The 20,148-nt window shown below is 38.3% G+C and overlaps 1 protein-coding gene across 4 annotated transcripts in view; it reads right to left on the bottom strand.

The window, feature by feature from the left end:
* Positions 1-20,148, bottom strand: part of dpr11 (defective proboscis extension response 11) — an 836,108-nt gene that overhangs the window by 230,917 nt on the left and 585,043 nt on the right. For all 4 annotated transcript variants that reach the window (XM_067761430.1, XM_067761403.1, XM_067761413.1 and 1 more), the window contains one exon: positions 8,192-8,262. In XM_067761430.1, coding sequence (XP_067617531.1) covers positions 8,192-8,262 — 71 coding nt within the window. The remainder of the gene's footprint in view (positions 1-8,191; positions 8,263-20,148) is intronic.

The raw sequence follows: 20,148 nt of genomic DNA, 5'->3' as shown, positions 1-20,148 counted from the left end.
AGCTCGTGTACCAAATTTGGTGAAGATATCTCAATATTTACTCAAGTTATCTTGCTAACGGACTGACGGACGGACGGACGGACATGGCTCCGTCAAATTTTTTTTTCGATACCAATGTTTTTGATATATGGAAGTCTATATCTATCTTGATTCCTTTATACCTGTACAAGCAACCGTTATGCAATCAACGTTATAATACCCTGTGTACAAGTGCAGCTGGGTATAAAAAAAAAGTCGAAGAAAATAATTGCAAAGCGTCTGCCCAACAAGATGGGCCAATGTCATGAAGCGGTATCCACTTACATTGAACTTCAGCCAGCAATTTTCGAAGTCTTTGAAGAGATAGCAGAAGGTAAAAACGACAAAACTTCAGCACAAACTTCTCAGATTCAAGATGCTATTTCTAGCGTGCAATTCCAAACGTTGCTGTATTTGTTGTAGCGATAAGGACACTCCCCGAAGGCTTTGGAGAGTGTTATAGATGTTGATTTTCCTTTGCCGGATGCAGATCCGGTCCGTTCCGGTAACAAGCACAGTAAAGGTACCAGCCCGACCATCTCGGGAAACGATAAGTTATGACTACATGAAACCTTCTAGGCCATACCACCCCCTAGATCCATCAGGAGTTCGGGGTCGCCAGAGCCTCGGCTGTTAATGAAACAGGAATCGCCACGGGTAGGTGAGGTTAAAAATGGGGTTGGAGAAGCTATATATTGCGCTGGCAACCCCTTGAGAGAGTTTCGCTACACAAGAAACCACGCATCAGTAAACATCAATTAAATAGATGCAACGTTGATACGAGCGTCGAAGATTATTATAGAATCGCATTCTATATTCCATTCCTCGATGCATTCATAACTCACATCAAGAGCCGTTACTGAAACACCAACTAATTTTCGAAAATTCGGTGTTTTGTTCCCCAAAAATAAATACAACGCTGAAAAATGCAATAAACTTCATGAATTTTATGAAAGTGTTGTGAATTGTTCCAAAACTGAGTTCGCAATGGAAGTCAAAATGTGGAGAAGGCGAGTCGATGGTCAGAATTTTAACAAGTAAGGAAGGCTAAATTCGGGTGTAACCGAACATTACATACTCAGCTGAGAGCTTTGGAGACAAAATAAGGGAAAATCACCATGTAGGAAAATGAAACCAGGGTAACCCTGGAATGTGTTTGTATGACATGTGTATCAAATGGAACGTATTAAAGAGTATTTTAAGAGGGAGTAGGCCATAGTTCTATGGGTGGACGCCATTTAGGGATATAGCCATAAAGGTGGACCAGGGCTGACTCAAGAATTTGTTTGTACGATATGGATATCAAATGAAGGGTGCTAATGAGTATTTTAAAAGGTAGTGGACCATAGTTCTATAGGTGGACGCCTTTTCGAGATATCGCCATAAAGGTGGACCAGGGGTGGCTCTAGAAAGCGTTTGTAAGATATGGGTATCAAATGAAAGGTGTTAATAATTATTTAAAAGGAAGTGGGCCTTAGTTCTATAGGAGGACGCCTTTTCGAAATATCGTCATAAAGGTGGACCAGGGGTGACTCTATAATGAGTTTGTATGATATTGGTATCAAATTAAAGGTATTACTGAGGGTTTTAAAAGGGAGTGGACCTTAGTTGTATATGTGAAACCGCTTTCGAGATATCGAAAAAATATGGGCCGGGGTGACCCACAACATTATCTGTCGGGTACCGCCAATTTGTTTATATATGTAATAACACGATCAGTATTCCTGCCAAGATTCCAAGGGCTTTTGATTTCGCCCTGCGGAGCTTTTTCATTTTCTTCGACTTAATATGGTGGGTGTCATATCCATTTTACAAATTTTTTTTCTAAAGTTATATTGTGCGTCAATAAACCAATCCAATTACCATGTTTCATCCCTTTTTTCATATTTGGTATAGAATTATGGCATTTTTTCATTTTTCGTTATTTTCGATATCGAAAAAGTGAGCGTGGTCATAGTCGGCCATTTTTTAAACCAAGATAAGGTGAGTTCAGATAAATACGTGAACTAAGTTTAGTAAAGATATGTCGATTTTTGTTCAAGTTATCGTGTTAACGGCCGAGCGGAAGGACAGACGGTAGACCGTGTTTAAAAACCAGGCGTGGCTTCAACCCATTTCGCCCATTTTCACAGGTAACAGATATCGCCACAGAATCTATGCCCCTACCAACTTTCACAAGGATTGGTAAATTTTTGTTCGACTTATGGCATTAAAAGTATTATAGAAAAATTAAATGAAAAAGGGCGGAGCCACGCCGATTTTGAAAATTTCTTTTATTTTTGTATTTTGTTGCACATTATTATTACTGGAGTTGAATGTTGACATAATTTACTTATATACTGTAAAGAAATTAAACCGAACATTGTATACTCAGCGTGAGCTTCAATTGTACATTTCATTTCAGGTAAATTACTTTTCTACATAACACGTGGCACCGTCCGTTTAAACAAAAATGTCTCCACATTGCCTCTTACAATAAAATTTGATAAGTGAAATAGCATTGATTCTAAACAATTTTTTGTGTAAGTTATAGCTTACTATTCTAGTCTACGAACCTTTTAAACTTATTTTATATCCAAGTTGCCGTGGTCTTTAACCGATTCCGTCCATTTTTACTAGAAATATTTTCTACCTTAGGGAAAATTTGTGTACCCAATTTTATTACGATCCGTTAATTTTTCTTCGAGTTATGGCTGCCAAAACATAGAAAATTGCTTAGTCGTAAAAGGGGTAGTGCCACGCCCATTTTCAAAAATTTTAGTGTTTTCCAATTTAATGTTATAATTCAATTTAGAGAGTAAAATTCTATTGATACAAAAGCTCTGTTTCACTAAGATATATTTTCGCCTACGACCCTTTTAAAAATCTTTTGTATAAAAGTGGGCGTGGTCTTTACCGATCTCCTCCATATTTTCTAGAAATATTTTCTGCTATAGGGAAAATTTGTGTACCCAATTTTATTACGATCCGTTTATTTTTCTTCGAGTTATGGCTCCCCAAACATAGAAAATTACTTAGTCATAAAAGGTACTGTGTCACGCCCATTTTTTAAAATTTGAAGTTTTTCCTATTTATTGTTATAAATCCACTTGGGAAATGAAATACCATTGATATAAAGCTCTTTGTTGCAAAGATATTACTTTTTCTATTCGTCCACGATCCTTTTAAAAATCTTTTATATAAAAGTGGGCGTGGTCCTTAACCGATTTTGTTAATTTTTCTTCAAAGCATTCCTTATAGTAAGGGCAACCTCTCTGCCGAAGTTTGTTACGATAGGATTAACGATTTTTGATTTATGATTAATAATATTTGTAAAATTGATTTTATCACAAGTGGGCGGTGCCACGCCCATTTTAGAAAATGTTTTCAAGTTTCTATCAATACTCTCAATATCACTCCACGCGTCAAATTTCAATATACTAGGTGTATTATTTACCAAATAATCGGTTTTTTTTGTGTTTCCCAAAATGTTATATATATAAAAAGTGGGCGTGGTTATCATCCGATTTCGCTCATTTTCAATACCAATATATTATGTGTCCAGATAAGGTCGGTGGTGAAGATATCTCAATATTTACTCAAGTTATCGTGTTAACGCACTGACGGACGGACGGACATGGCTCAATAAAATTTTTTTTCGATGCTGATGATTTTGATATATGAAGTCTATATTTATCACGATTCCTTTATACCTGTACAACCAACCGTTATACAATCAAAGTTAATATACTCTGTGTACAAAGCACGCTGAGTATAAAAACAATTTCATGAAGTAATATGAGCCTGTCTCGCTAGTTAAATATATCTTGATAATTCTGAGACAGGTAAGGCTACATCTATCTCGTTTTTTTATGCCATAACGTTATGCACTGCACTCAAAATTCAAAGTATTCAGCAAACATTCTAGTTCAGAGATTGGAATTTTGTGGGGTTATTCATACTAGTAAGATTTTGAATACTTCGTTCACAAGAATTTTGTTTGAAGTTTGTTTGTACAAATCAACGTGCACATAAACACAGACTCGATCAGAGAACACTGCTCCGTTACTTCTGCAGATTAATGAAGCCTTTTAAAATGCCAAATCTTCTAAATAAATAGGCCCAGACGGAATAGCTATACCGATGCTAGAACACCTTAGGCATAAGGACATCAGCTACTTGGAGCATTTTTTCTACGGACAATCCCACCAAAGCCTACACACCCAGCTAACGATGTTGAGTTGTTACCATTCCTTTAGTCAGTAACGAAGATGTTGGAAACCGTTCAGCTTCCTTCAATTTAAACGCAAGTCTTCGGTTAGCCAGTCATCAGCATGGCTTCCGTAAAATGCATATCGCTATCACAGCACTTAACGCCTGATAAATTGCCAACTGAACCACCCAAAACGCCATCATAGGACGAAGCTCGTGGCACTTGAGCTGTCGAAAACGTTTGACACAATCATCCACCGCGCTACTCCCAGACATAGAAGGTTCACCCCTTGTCTAAAAAGATTGACCGTAGATTATCCGCGCGGTCGGCAAGCGTCGTCTCAATTTAAAATCGAAACCTAAAAACCTAGGGGCATTAAACAAGGGGTGGTGGAGGGTGGTGTCCTATCATCGGTTCTATTTAATTTATACATATCAAAGGTCGCTTCACCACCAGAACGAGATACCAACATATCCTATGCCGAAGACTGCACGATAATGACAACTGGCCCTGGTCCTCAATAGACGAATTAGTTTTCAAAATGAATAGTTATCTACCCAGTTTTCCTCTTTTTTCACCTCGCGCCATCTGAAACTATTGCCGAGCAATTCCACGTCCACTACGTTTAATCAGATAAACATAAGGAGGTCCTAAGCCTAATCCACACTGACTCCGTGAAATTCTTCACTGGGTTGCATCCGGTGAACATTGTTATCAATATTCTGTAACATAAACTAACTACTATGCCATTTGGTTCATACTAACTAGTATACCATCTGATATAATGCTGAGCCCGATGCATATACTGACTATTATGGCATCTGGTACGATTCTGGTGTATATAATGGCTAGCTTATCAATAGGTATGATGCTGATGAAGAGACTGGCAATGGATATTTCGTAGAACATCGACGTGTTAAATATACTATTTGCTAATATGGAAAAAGGACTGGGTTGACTACAGGTGTACCTCCGTTATCCAATAAAAGATATAATATCTCTGTGTACAAATACGCGCTGGGTATAAAAATAATTATAATAATATATTAGCCGTGTTTTTTAACACGCGTATATCCGTTTACGCTTATATGGACTTCTAAGCGACAAACTTTAAATACACATCTGAAATTGCTGCGCATAAATTTTGTCCTACTAAATTTCAATACGCATTATACTCAGATGTAACTGAAATATGTGTCTTTGTTTCACCCTCTACATTAATTATATATATTCTATGTGTGTCCACAATTCATCACAACTGATTCAGCTATATGTTATACCCTATGGCCATCAGAGCGTTATGTCTCCGCTTTTCGGTACACCATGTTGCTGTAGCTAGTTGTTTAACCACAGCCGCTAGATGGGTCTCCTAAGCATTACCTAAGCGAGGATAGGCGTTTTTTTTCACGCGCAAACGAAACGTATACGCGTGTAAAAAAAAACGGCTATTGTCGTGTTAAACTCCATAACGCAGGGTGAACAGACTACATGGTTTCATTCCTGAGCTTAGTATGAGAAAAGGACAGAAAATGAAAGGAAATACGTCTGAATCCTACGTTTCTGGTGTCGGCTTAGACTTTGGTTCAGCTTTGTAGTGTGGAACTACTCATATTTGGCTTTTGGGAAATTATTAAAATTTGATATTTTTGGCAAATCGTGGATAAACCTGATTTTCTTTTTAAATAGGCCCAATTTAGCCGGAGATCGGTAAAAATGGCAACTCTGCTGTTAATATACACATAGGTCACGTTTACTGGTGCCAAAGTGGTGTCTGACGGTGCAGCTAATAATTGAGCGGTAGTGCACTGTGCACAGAAAAATAACTTGCATAATACATTGCGTAGTTAAAGGCTAGCTTTATGCTGAGCGAATGTGGTGCCAAATGACGTTCTGCTGTCAAACACATTCTACTATTCACAAAGATGTTGCAACTACATGGCTACAATTTACTTCCTCTGTCATTTGATTGTCTCAAGTTTAGCTGACTTTGCTTGGTTGCCATCACATTCATATGTTTATATGTGCACTAGAGCGTTTCACTAAAAAATTTTGAAAATGTGCCCCTTGTTCGAATTCGTGTAGATTTAAAGATCTCAAACAAATTTACTCAGCTGAGCAAAGCTAACTGAGTATATTAACTTTGTTGACACAACGGTAGTTTGTAACGACATAAGCTAATCGAGATAAATAATATAGACTTCCGTCCGTCTCTGAACACGATAACTTGTAAGTTTTGAGAAATCTTGTTGAAATTTGGTATGTGGCACTCATCTCCCATCACTGTTTACTACAAGCGAATTCGGGCGATAACCACGCGCATATATGAACACTTAGGCTGACGACAGAGTGAAAGCTAGAAGCGCCGCAGGTATAATATAAAGATATGGAAGTTATTTCTTATATAAAATTTTAAAAGTTGTCAGAGTGCAAGAAATATTTCAAGCTTGTAAAACATATGAAATTTAAAATGGCTTTTCGCCAAACATAGCTTATCGCGAGCAAACAACTTCCATATCAAGGGAAATAGTTTCCATATCTTTATATTATAGCAACGCTCCCGCTTCCACCATGTTTTCAGCCTTACTGTATAATAATAATTCCAACGAATTTATACCCTCCAAAGCCCGCCCGACCGGCGCGAGGGGCGCATCCGCATGACGGATTTGTTTTTGTTTTTGCCGAGTTGTTGATAGGCGGAGGTTTGTTAAGCGTCGAGATCTAAAGCTGCTCAGCTACAAAATAAAAATCATCAGCTGAGTACTATACATAACAGTTAGAAATTACATAACAGTTAGAAATTTTACTTATACATACTACATTGTTAAATTACAGAACATTTTTAGTTTATTAGATTGTTTTTTATTTTATTTTATTTATTTATTTTTTTTTTTTTTGTTACGAGTTAAGATAGGATAAGACAGTTTTTTTTTATCGTAAAAAGTGAATCCGTTATATCAAATGAATTAGAATGAGTGTTAAAATCATGACACATACACCGAAAAGGTTCACTCAATTCGAAGTTAGTTCTACACTGCCTCAAAAGAAGAGGTTTGTAATGTCTTGCCACTCGCGATGGGACGTTAAAGTTTACTTCGTTTAAAAGAATTGGACTAGAAATCAATCCATTCAAGAGCTTAGTCATAAATATAACGCCTAGCATTTCTCTACGGCTTGTGAGAGTTGGAAGATTGATAAGCTTCAACCGACTAGTATAAGGCGGAAGATTATACGCAGAGTCCCACTGAAAATTCCTTAAAGAGAAAAGTAGAAATCGCTTTTGTATTGATTCAAGTCTATCTGCAAGAACTTGATATTGTGGATTCGAGAATATCGATTTGTATTCTAGTATCGGTCTAACTACAGTGATGAAAAGCTCTTTAGTTACATAAGGGTCACTAAATTCTTTAGACCATCGTATGAAGAGCTAAAAAAAAGGTTTGCCATTCTGGAATTTTCTCGATATTGATTACGCAATTAAGAACACGCCTTTAATATCTAAATCTATTCTTACTTTATTCAAATTTTTTTTTTCATTTATGGCATAAAAAATGTCGGTTTTAGGAAAACGTCGATGACAGCTGAATGTGGCTTGGTAGGTTAATGACTTGTTTGCACGAATTTCGCCTTGAGTGAGTATATTTACAACAATATATTACTCACGGAAATCAGTTTAAATAGATAAGTTATATAGACTAAACATATTTCGGTGAGTTAATACGGTGCTAATATTTTTTGTTTAGCATATTTGAAATCTCCATGAAGTAGGTACATATTCCAGAAACGTAAATTACAAGACCAAATAATAGTTCAGAAATCTGTTTAAAAAAATTCAAAATAAACAAAATTGTTCCTTCAAAAAAAATCGGCAGAACCGTGTGGACATTTCAGAGACGACTTGCTTTTTAATTTTTTCTTAAACGATTACCTCCACCTCGGCCATACACTTCGCTCTCTTGTTTCCTCTTTTAGTTTCTTAATTACCTGTCAACTGTAAGTATGTGCCCATCACGCACCCGCACCCAGGATACTGATTTGTTGCCAATCTGCTTCACCTGAAAATACAAGAATAAAATAATTAAATAAATCCGAAAAATGTTTAACTTTAAAGTATGTATTAAGTTCTGGCATAAAATTCAAAACTATTCCATTTATGTAGATAATACTATTCAGTTTCATATAATATTACCAACAAGGTTTTTGAAAAAATTATTATAATTATTTTGCTGTTTCTGACACTTCATTTCTTTTCTCATCTCCCTCTCCCTCTAGATATCACATTCTTCATAAGAACATAATATGCAGCCACAAAAGTTCATAGTCCAGGAGCCCACTGCAAAAAACATGTTGCATGTTGTATTCAAATGGGATCAGTATAACTCATTTACTGGTACTTGGGGCAACTTCAAACCGTGGACTTGCCAGATCCTAGCTTCGCAGGATCGTGGTAATTCGTCGATTAAAAGTAAATTTTCGGCGAAAATATGTTGCATAGTGTATTCAAATAAAATGTTCAAATTACGAGAGCTGGCAGCGTCCCGACCCCAAAAGTACCGACTTGCCACCACCTGTCCTGGAAGAAACCCTTGGCAAGTCGGTTCAAAGGTGGTGCACTATATGTTATATCTTTTACCAATCTGAAATTTTGCATGAAGGGTAATCTTATTTTCTCATAGACGTGGCAGGAAAAAACAATTGCAGGTTTTAAGTTCACAGTTGTTTGCACTATTTGAAAAAATTTAATACTAAGAATTATATTCGCATACGGTTTAGAGATTATTTATTAATGCATATTTCAAACATGATGAAATAAGCAACATGGCTGTATTCATAAATTAAAGAAAAAATGTTTACATTAGTCCGCCCATTTGTTGCATAGTTATATGCATATGAAAAAAAAAATGTTCGCCTAGCGAGCTGCAATGCCAATAAAGATCACAAAATAATGATGCACGTTTTTTCTAAATATTTTTCAGTTTCATTTAGCTAAAAGTGAATATATTTACAATACTTTATTTTAACTGTGCAAAAAGTACTTATTCTATATCAGATTCGTCTCCGGCCAAAAATATTTCATCGAAATTTTCAATCTCCACATTTTCTTCCGAACTTTTTATAGGAAATCTCAACACCTCACCAACATCAAGAGGTACCGATTCACCGTCGAACCAGCGTGGTTTAAAAATTCCGTGATCATTAAACCAATCACATCCTTCCGCAGGCAGGAAACTTAACACAAGTTGATTCAGTCGCGTTTAGCCACATAGAACTGACGTAAGCTGTCCTTAATAATTTTTTTTAAGGGATTTCATAGTCAAGCCTTTAATTTTCTTCATATATTTTTCATTATCTTTTGTTGTTCCGTACATCCTCTGGAAAATTTGTACCCTTGCATTGCTGACACTGGCACATCATTTCACATTATTCATATTACAAGTGAATTCTTGTAGAACTTCCACCTTTTTTTCATCACATACATCGGTTGGATCAGTCAGAGAAACATTATTCTTGTATCAGCCTCTTCGTGCTGGCATTCTAAATTTCCTTCCACCTTTTTAACAACGTGGTTGTCTGAAACGGAAAACAAAAAACACTGCCCCTAAACTGTTATGAAAACTTCCTTGTCTTGTAGAACAACCGCCATTTCGTCATTCTTCCAATGAGTTGCTAAGAATCTCACGAAGCACTCTTTAAAACGAAAATATTTCAAGCTACCTACGAAGTCATGTGGACATAGTGGAAGCGGGCCACGTATAGTGAATGGAACGTCAAATTCTTTACGCGTCTGCTTTTGGAGATCTTTGATAAATCGATGAACGTATCTATCGAAGACTAGATGAATTTCAGTTGACGAAGTGCTACATACTCTTTGCAAGATGGACTCGGCCTAATTATGTACAATGCTAATTAGGTACAAGTCATATAGATGACATTTTACAAATTAACAGTTTGTACACTGTTGTTGTGTTTGTAGAATATTATATGAATAAACCTATGAAAAAGGGGTTTCTGGTCCCTAACTCCAAAATTTGAGGGTCCATTAGAAACCCTAAGTATGCAGATTTTATGTGCTCGACTAAACCAACGAATTGAGGTATATCTCGTAAAGAGAGTATATTCATTTCCAAACAGTGCAATTAATATTACATGGTGATGCACTAGAATGCAGTTTTGTCAAAAAGCGCTCGGAGAATTTTCGTAAGCTTTTATTGCTGAGCTTAATTCAACTCACAAAGAAGGAATCCGCAAAAAAACCGAGATAGTATGACTTCGGATTAAAACATAGTTCAAGCATGCGGTGTCCTTTGAACCGTTGCCAGCTTTTATAATTTTAATATTTTATTTAATACACTATGCAACATATTTTGGTGCAATAACTCCTTCTTTTAACCGACTTGCCAAAGGTTTCTTCCAGGATAGGAGGTGGCAAGTCGGTACTTTTAGGGCCGGGGGTTGCCAACTCTCATAATTTGAACATTTTATTTGAATACATTATGCAACATATTTTCGCCGAAAATTGACTTTTCATCGACGAATTACCACGATCCTGCCAAGCTAGGATCTGGCAAGTTCTCGATTTAGGTTGCCCAAGATACCAGGAAATGAGTTCTACTGGTCCCATTTGAATACAACATGCAACATGTTTTTTGCAGTCGGCTCCCCTACTATCAGTCTTATTAAGGCCGAAACACATTCGACTTTTGCCTGGTTTTGCCGTTGGCGTCACTTTGAAAGAACGAACGTTGAAAGTTTTCCTGCCACATCAAACGCAGGAAGAAAACTGAGATTTTGAGTTTTGTCATTCAAAAAAATAGTAAATAACAACATTTATTCGGGAAAGAAGATATTGTTAAAAATGTAATAAAAACAATGGAAAACAAAATAAATTCGAGCGAATTTCAAAGCTACAATGAAACGAAGTGACAACGCCAGTAAAATGTAAGTTTTTGAATTCCTTTTTCATTACGTTGGCGTTGCCGGTTGATTGAGAACATAACCTTGAACACGTGTATGTGCAAATTCAGCTGTTAACTCAATGCAAGCGCCAAAACGACGCAAAAGCAGAATGTATTTGGGCTTTAAGCTGTAGACGCAACGCCCTGCCGCCGCGAAATAAATGCAACGAACTTCGCCTTGTCAAAAATATCTTTTTTTTGCAATATATTAAGACTCTCACAAATCTGACAGAGAAATAATACTGACACTGTGCAACAGCCGACTGAGTATTGGATCAAACCAGCTCTTTTGAGGAGATTGAGGCTTAAGTATAAAAAGTACTAAATGTAATCCTATGTTAATTCGATACTTAAACGGATATTTCTGTAATTGATAAAGCTGTAATGCTGATATTTCATATGATCAACTTCGGAAGATTGACTTAGAGACTCTATTAGACTTAAAATTAAAAAAAAAAGAAGCGCGTGGCCTAACAGAATTTTTTGAAAATCTTTACACCCACTTTCTATATAAAAATTATAAGTACAAATTCGAAAGTAACATCTACCGCTTTTTCCCATGTTATATTCGAAGTTAACCTCCAAAAAATAGATATCGGCTTTCGAAGTTCTAAATTCTACAATTTGAAATTTTATTTTTTTTTTGTTAACGCGTTCAGTAAATTAAAAAAATAAAAATGTGGCCGTGGTCCGCCTTTTTCTTTTATTTGAATGGCTGAATTCTTTTTTTTGAAAAATATTGTATAACAGCTGTTATACGAGGTGAAAATTTAGAACTTCCAAAATATGAAAAACCTCATATTTCCGAAATTTCGCAAAACCCCTGTTTAAGCGAAAAAATGCGTTTTTTACCAAAAATTTATTTTAACCAACACAATTTCCAGCTGGTAAAACTATTGAATATTAAATAAATCATAAACTTGCATTAAATGTGCTATTTTCAAATCAAAGCGCTGGGTTTTTATACTTATGAGCTCTTAACAGTACTTATGTCCACTGTGCTCTCCAACAAATTACGACGATCATCTATGCCATGATTTATGTAAATGTGTGTAAAAACAACAACTAAACCATTCCCTACATAAATATTTGTCGGCTAACTCGTCTTATACTTTCGCCGAAGTCACCGAAACCGGTTTTCAGATATCGTTAAAAAATGTTTTAAATACACTTCACAAATATTTCCACAAGGCCCTTTAAAAAAATGTACGAGGTTTCACCGAGATTCGAACCACGGTTGAGGAAATTGCAGTTTTACCGTGTTATCCGTGGCCCTAATCTCGGTGAAACCTTTGATAATATTACGAAATTGCCTGACTATCATTACGTGGTGGTTTTCGAAATGGTACCATCGCAGTTTCTTTCTTTCCAGTTTCTCTTAACAAACCAAAATAGTAATTGAATATTCTATTATTATAAACCGGTGTTAATCTCACTACTTCTTTAGTACAAATTTAACACACCTTTTAATATACAAACATATCTATGACTTAAGATCGGTTGAACCAATTTTAAAAATCAATCATAGATAGTATGTAAGTGGATTTAGTTCCATACGTCGACAAATTTCTGATACACTGACCAAAATGTGAACCAGTGTGATCCCAAAATGTGTTCTTGTAATATGGGTATCAAATAGGGTGTGTAAAGAAGAAGAGCGAGAGGGAATGGTAGAGTTATACCAAAAGAAAAAAAACAAAATAAGAGATAGGAGTGGGAATCGTAGACGGAGAGAATAAGAATGGTAAGTGGAAGAATAAACGAAAGGTAGTGTGAGGAGAGGAAAGAAAATGGGGATAAGAAATGGAGATAAAAATGGAAAAAGTGCGAGGTAAAAAGGAATTTAGATAAGGTAGGAGATAAAGAAAAATAGAGGGGGGTTGAGGGAGATTGATGAAATGGGGGATAGTCGCCCATCAGCAGTGATTTAGCAAACACTCGGAGTGTATCTCCGCCATGAGAATCTGCTCCCGCCAATTTGTAGGAAAAATTAAACGGAGCGTGACGCAAATTGGAAAAGTAGCTTGGCCTAAATCTCCTCTGAGCTAATTCGCGCCAAGGTTTTATTAATTTTTATTTTTTGCGGTGGTAATATACCAGATTAATACTTGTCGTGAAATTAATGAGTTTTCAATGGTATTCTAATAAATCAACTTTAGAAAAATGTCCTGAGGTATGGCATTCTTCAAATAAATTTTAAGACAGTACCGAGGTAGGCTGTAGATATGATGATATTGTTGTAATTATATGAAGATTTCAAAATATGTACAATATACAAACCAAAGTCAAAGCCATTCACCCACCTCAAATAAATTGTTTCATTGTTTCCAGGCACCATACAAGTTACTTAAGTCAAAAGCCTCAATGACATTCTAAATATACATTCACATGAAAACGGCATACAAAGGTTAATTATTTCTAGTTCAATTTAACTTTGAACCCCATTTTATATGTACATATATATGTGGATTATCACCTGAGTAAATTGCCTACAACTTTTTTATCAATTGGTATAAGAGCAATTACCTATGAAACACACCAAGTAAACAAACTAATTACACATGTCATTTGAATATAAGTCAGAGGACGTAACGGTTTTGATATTATTCAAAATATCTAGAATTTGTGATTAAAATTTTACTTTTAATCAAGTTTAAACTAGATAAATCTGAAGTCAAAATAACCAGGTGAATAACTTATTTTTTGTCCAAAGTTTTAGCCACTGCTTTTTATGTCCCTCTATAACAACAAAAATTGTATAAATGAATATCAGTTATTATTAATCGTCTACCTTTTAAACTCGAACATAAAGATGAAGTATTTAAAAATAAGTATTTAGATATACATAGTTGTCCCACATAACTATATGAGCCGTTTATTTTGAAAGTGGCATAAGTCATTTCCAACTCATGGTCTTAAATGCATTGTTATTTTTGAACGAATGCATATATATGTAGATGGTTCTACAATTATAAAACAATAATAAGAATTGCATCTTTTGGATATTGGACTCTAACAAACTGGAGGCGAGGAGAGATACAAACAAATTATCACTGAACCTAAACGACATGAAATGACTTATGCCACTTTCAAAATAAACGGCTCATATAAGTATGCTACTATCTCATAAAAATTTTACTTATATGATGAGCAAACTGTCGTAAAATCCAACCTGTTGAGTGATTTCAAAATAATGAGCGGTAGGAATTCCGGAAGCATTACCCAACAGTGGGACTTGAGTCCCAGTAATCTCAACTTCATTGAAAAAAACTGGAATGGCATCACAGGTTCACTGGTGTAATTTCCTTTGTTTTCCATAAATTGGAATGGGCATGGGTTGGCGTTGTTTTAGTCACAAGAACACTCCCAACAGCTTAGGGGAGTGTTGCGAATGTGGCCAGTTCTTTGCCGACTTAGAATACGGTACGCTCCGGTGCTAATAATAATAATAATAAATATGAAAACAACCTAATTTATCATCCCCTCCTATAAAATATACATATGTACATGCAGAACATCAGCCAAGTGTATGTGCCCTAAAAAAACACAATTATTTTTTCAAGAGCTGACGTGTTTTTCAATAATCATATTAAACATCTTCTAACTATTGTAATATTTAGTTGACATTTCTGAGTTATATAAGATTGAAAGGACGTGTATGGGCATTTCCCACACCCATTTCGTCCATTTTACATGCCATATGCTTCAACAAGCCACTTTCTTTTCTTTCCGAACTTAAGTAGGGTCGAAAGATCAGCCAGATTTTCGAAATCCCGAGAACTTGAGTGGTCTCGTTTCATTCTTGAGCAAGTGCAGAGAAAGCCATGAACCGATTTTCCATCCTTCTGCTTCTGCAGATAAAGCTTGTAGGCAAAAGCTGTCTCGTCGATCAATCAAATGACGATCATTACGGAGTAGATTACACGGGTCAACATAGAATTTGATTTTGACTTCAAAGCATTAAATTTCAATTCATTGAGTAGTAATTTGACGAAAAAAAATTTATGACATGAAAAAGTTTGCTTTCCTATTTAGGAAACCGCTTGAACGAAATTTTTCAAAATCTGTGGTTTTAATTTTTACTTCAAAATGAAACAATTCAAATATATATTTTAAGCTATTGCATAGATTTTATCGCGGGCTTGGCGACTAAATCAAAAAAAAAACCGTAACGGATATTTGTCAAAAAAGATCCGAAAAGGTTCGAAAAGATTCGTAAAGGTTCGGTGTTAGCAACAGGCCAAATACATAAAATTGGATCTCTATCATAAACAGCGGTGGGCACCACTACATTTACACGGTTACCAAATTGAGAATGTGTTAGTAAACACGAACGCGTAGCGAGCACGAAAGCAAAATCAATTATTTATTTAGTTTGATTTCAATGCTTGAACGGTGAACACGTGTCACACGCACTCTTTGGTACTCTGTTTTAAGCGCGCGTGCAACACTTCCTCACCGTACGACCATCGAAATCAAACTAAAAGAGCTGTCGTTGATTTTCACGAAGTAGCCATTGTGCTATCGCTTATCGTATACATATATGGTCGCTTACAAGCAAACCTAATAAAACCGCACTGCGTTTTTTAGCGCACGCAAACAACCGGCGTTTTTTGCCCTAACCCAAATAAGCATGCGTTGCGACAATGTAAAGCATGTGTGCAAACGTCAAATCTAAATGTCACGCAGAACAAAAATTGGAAATCGAGTTAGGTTTCCACTCAGCAAATTAAATTTGAGATGCTCTCATACAAGTTGTATGTGCATGAGAAATTTTTGGCAGAAAATGACTTGCGTGCGTTTATATTAGGTTGGCTTGTTAGCAGGTGCTAAGCTCACGCCCTCCCCGGATCATAAAGTTAAAGTAAAAGTTAAAGTTAAAAATAAATTTAAAGTTAAAGTGAAAGTTTAAGTTAAAGTTAAAGTTAAAATTTAAGTCAAAGTTAAAGTTAAGGTTAAAGTTAAAATTAAAGTGATTGTTAAAGTTAAAGCGAAAGTTAAAGTTGAAGTTAAAAATAAAGCTAAACTTAAAGTTAAAGTTAGAGTGAAAGTGAAAGTTAAAGTTATAGTTAAATTTAAAGTTAAAGTTAAAGTTAGAGTTAAAGTTAAAGTTAAAGTTAAAGTTAAAGGGAAAGTTTAAGTTAAAGTTAAAGTTAGAGTGAAAGTGAAAGTTAAAATTAAAGTTATAGTTAAATTTTTTTTTTTTTTTTTTTTTTTTTTTTTTTTTTTGTGTTGCGTGGAAGGAGGAAATGCTTTATGCACTGACCGGGATATTTAAGCCTCACTGCGAGACTCTCCGAGTGTAGGACTCCCTTCTTCCATGAAGGCCTACCCACTAAAACCTAACCTCCCACGGCCCGCGCTAATCACCGTACCTGGGACCGCGTTTAGCATTACTTCGGGTACGGGTGCGCCCTACGTGTGCTCTATGGCTACTCTGACGCTAATGGGCTAGGCATCCGTCTTCTCGTTTACTGGTAAGTATATGCCTCACATATGTGCTGACCGTATCCCATCTGTCTCTTCGACAGGTCATGTTATTAATGACACTGCCCTGGGATAGGTCGCCAAGTACATCTTCTACCCTCCTTCGCTGATGGGAGAAGTGCCTGCATTCGAAGAAGGTGTGGCGTACATCGTCTATTTCCCCACAGTACAGGCAGCTCGGGCTATCAACCTTGCCCACTCTGTGTAGGTATTTGCGGAAGTAACCATATCCCGTTAGTAACTGGGTCAGGTAAAAGTCTACCTCTCCGTGCGGTCGCTTCAACCATGGATTCAGTTCAGGGATTAGTTCCCTAGTCCACTTTCCTACGATGCTGTTGCTCCACTGATCTTGCCAACGTCGGATCGATTCTTCTCGCACCTGCATGGCAACAGCAGCTCTACTTGCTTGCGATCCGTTGTCATATATTGTTTTTTTTCCTCAACGAGAAGATATATCGGTATGGTTCCCGCAACGACCAGGACAGCTTCAGCTGATACCGTGCGGTAAGCCGAAGATATTCGCAGCGCCCCTCTGCGTTGGATCGAGGTGAGGGCGACTCGGTTCTTCCGGTATTTCATTGCGTTCGCCCAGATTTCTGCACCATATAAGAGTATAGAATCCGAGGCTGATGCAAGCAACTTCCTTGTGCATGGCTTTGGGCCACCTGTGTTTGCCACTAATCTACTCAAATGCGCTATTATGCGCGCAGCTCTTTCGCAGGCCCCTCGTATGTGATCCGAGAAGTTGAGTTTGCTGTCTAACCTCACTCCCAGATATTTCGTTGAAGCGAGTGTTTCTATTGGCTGGTCCCCAACCATCATGTTCCTGGTAGTGGGAATACGTCTCTTTGTGAGGATGACGATCTCCGTTTTGGCTGTTGCTAACTGGAGACCGTGCTCAGCCATCCACCTATTTACATTACGCATGACCTGGTTTAATTTTAGCTGTGCCAGCTCGCAGCTTGGTGCTGTTATCACAGCTGCCACGTCGTCTGCAAAGGCAACGAGGAAGGTGCTTTCTGGCATGTCTAATCGAAGAAGACTGTCGTAAGTTATATTCCAGAGATCGGGACCTAGTACCGAACCCTGGGCTGCTCTACCTGTTATTTTTACCTTTTTTTGACCGAGAGTACTTTCATATATTAGATACCTCTCTCTTAGGTAGTCCCTTAAAATTTCTAACAAATATTGCGGTACTTTGAAAGTGCTTTCTAGTGCCTCAAGCATGTCCTCCCACCTAGCTGAGTTAAAAGCGTTTTTGACATCCAGCGTGGCCAGCAACACTATAGGTCTTGCTCTGTGGCACGCTGTCTCGGCTTTCTTGACTGCGTCTATAACTTCTGCTATGGCATCGATTGTGGGGTGCCCCCTCCGAAAACCATGCTGTCTGGGCGACAGTCCTCCGGCGTCCTGTAACGCTTTGGTGAGGCGTTGCTTCAGGAGACTCTCCATCAATTTCCCTGTTGTGTCCAACATACATAGGGGACGGTAGGATGATGGAGAGTTGTGATCTCCTTTCCCTTTTGGAATGACAACCAGTCGTGCTGTCTTCCATATGGTGGGGAAAATTCTTTCTTCGAGAAATGTGTTGTACATGTGCAACATAAGTTCTGGGCAGTCGTTTGCAGCTAGTCTAATTGCCTCCGCGGGTATTCCGTCGGGCCCAGATGCTTTCCTAGGTTTCATAGTTCGCACGGCAGTTTTAAGCTCTTCTTCTTGGAATGGTTCCACGTTGCGATCTTCATGGGTAACGTACCCGCCCTCCCTAGGCAGTTGGGTGGGAAACAGGCCATCCACAATGTTCCTTATTTGGTTCTCGTCCATCAGCGCTTTCCAGCACTTAAGCTTGCTTTGCTTAATGGCAGCACTAAGAGTTTTCTTCGCTCCTTTGTACGCTTCCGACTTTTCTAGAGCCTCAGGCCTGCCGCGCGTGCGAGTTGCTAGCCTTCGCATCCTGTGGCATATTTTCCGCAGCTCCGCGATTTCGCTATTCCACCAGTATACCTGCTTTTTACCCCTCCACACTCCCCTCCGTGGCATAGAGAGGTTGCAAGCGTGGCGAAGACAGCTTATTGTCTTTTCAACCGTCTCTTCCGTCGGACTGGAGTTGTTGATTATCCGTGGGGCATCCCCCAGTACTGATGCGGAGAACGTGGCAGAGTCGACCTTGGATGCGTCCCATGCTTTTGTTCTGCGTGGCCCGTTCGGAATCTGCCTCTGACCGGGATCGTTTAGGTGGAAAGTGATGTAGTTGTGATCGCTGTCAGTCAGATCCTCTATGACTCTCCATCCAGCAGCGGTCAGCAGCAGGCTTTCTGACACTAGTGTTACATCGGGGATCGAGTATCCAAAGCCTGGCCGTCGGTATGTAGGGGTCGTACCAGTGTTAAGCACGTTCAAACCGAGCCTGGCTGTCATCTCAAAGACTAACCTTCCACGGGTGTTAGTCTGCGGCATTCCCCATTCGACGGCTCTTGCGTTAAAGTCTCCCGCCACAACCAGGTTACTAGTTAAGTCCCTCAGGTCGTCTTCAATAAGTTCAAGCTTGTCCCTGAACGTTTGAATGGGATCATTCGGGGACAAATAGCAGCTTACTATTGTGGTATTATTCGTAGTTAGGCGGACGTAGCCTTGTCCGGCAACACGGTTCACAATATTGGCGTTTGCATCTGTCATCCAGATTGCGGCGGTGCCGGTGTTGTCTATATGCCAATCATTTCGGGCTCTATAGGGTTCGCTGATGATAACGCTGTTAGCTTTATGATCTAAGACCAACTGTTGTAGTAGCTCATCAGCAAGTCTGCTCCGGTTTAGGTTGCCTTGGATAAAACTAATCACTATTGAATTGAGACTTTGGCCTTTGCAACAGCGAGTGCCGCTCTGAAAATGCTGCATGCTCCAGATCCAGGGACATGATCGAGCTTCTGTGTATTACACAGGTAACATTTTGGAGCTGCGGTACAGGCCGAAGCTTTGTGGCCGCTTTGCCCACACTTCCAGCAGGCGTTACTCCTGTCTGGACCCTTGCATTCTGCCTTCCGGTGTCCGTAGCCGAGACACCTAAAGCAGCGTTGTACTTCTGCTCGCTGTCTGATTCGGCACTGTATCCATCCGATAGGAATTTTACCTTTTTTGAGTAGGGCGTTGCCAATATTCTCGTCCACTTCGACGACCGCCATTTTCTGTTCTCTTTGGTTTGCTGCGAACACAGAGACACGGAGAGGTCTAGTGATTTCTTCTTTGCCGACCTCCCTCCTTATTGCGTCTTGGATTTCTGTTTCAGTTGTGAGACAGTCCATGCCAAGTACTTCCAACTTCATCCGCTTGGAGAGCTGTTGTGCTTCACCGACCTCTCCTACTGCACTACCTATAGCTGCTCTGAAGGCCGTCTGGTCACTGCAGCGCGCCGTTTCAATCAGTACGTTACCAGATTTGGTTTTTCGTACTGACCGTACCACCGTACCTGTGTCATTAGGGCGGAGCTGGCCGCGTATGGCC

The sequence above is a fragment of the Eurosta solidaginis genome, chromosome 1, assembly GCF_040869045.1.
Source record: "Eurosta solidaginis isolate ZX-2024a chromosome 1, ASM4086904v1, whole genome shotgun sequence".
Classification (NCBI taxonomy): Eukaryota; Metazoa; Arthropoda; class Insecta; order Diptera; family Tephritidae; genus Eurosta; species Eurosta solidaginis.
Note: the sequence above shows the minus strand (reverse complement) of the source record. Positions and strands in the feature narration are given on the sequence as shown.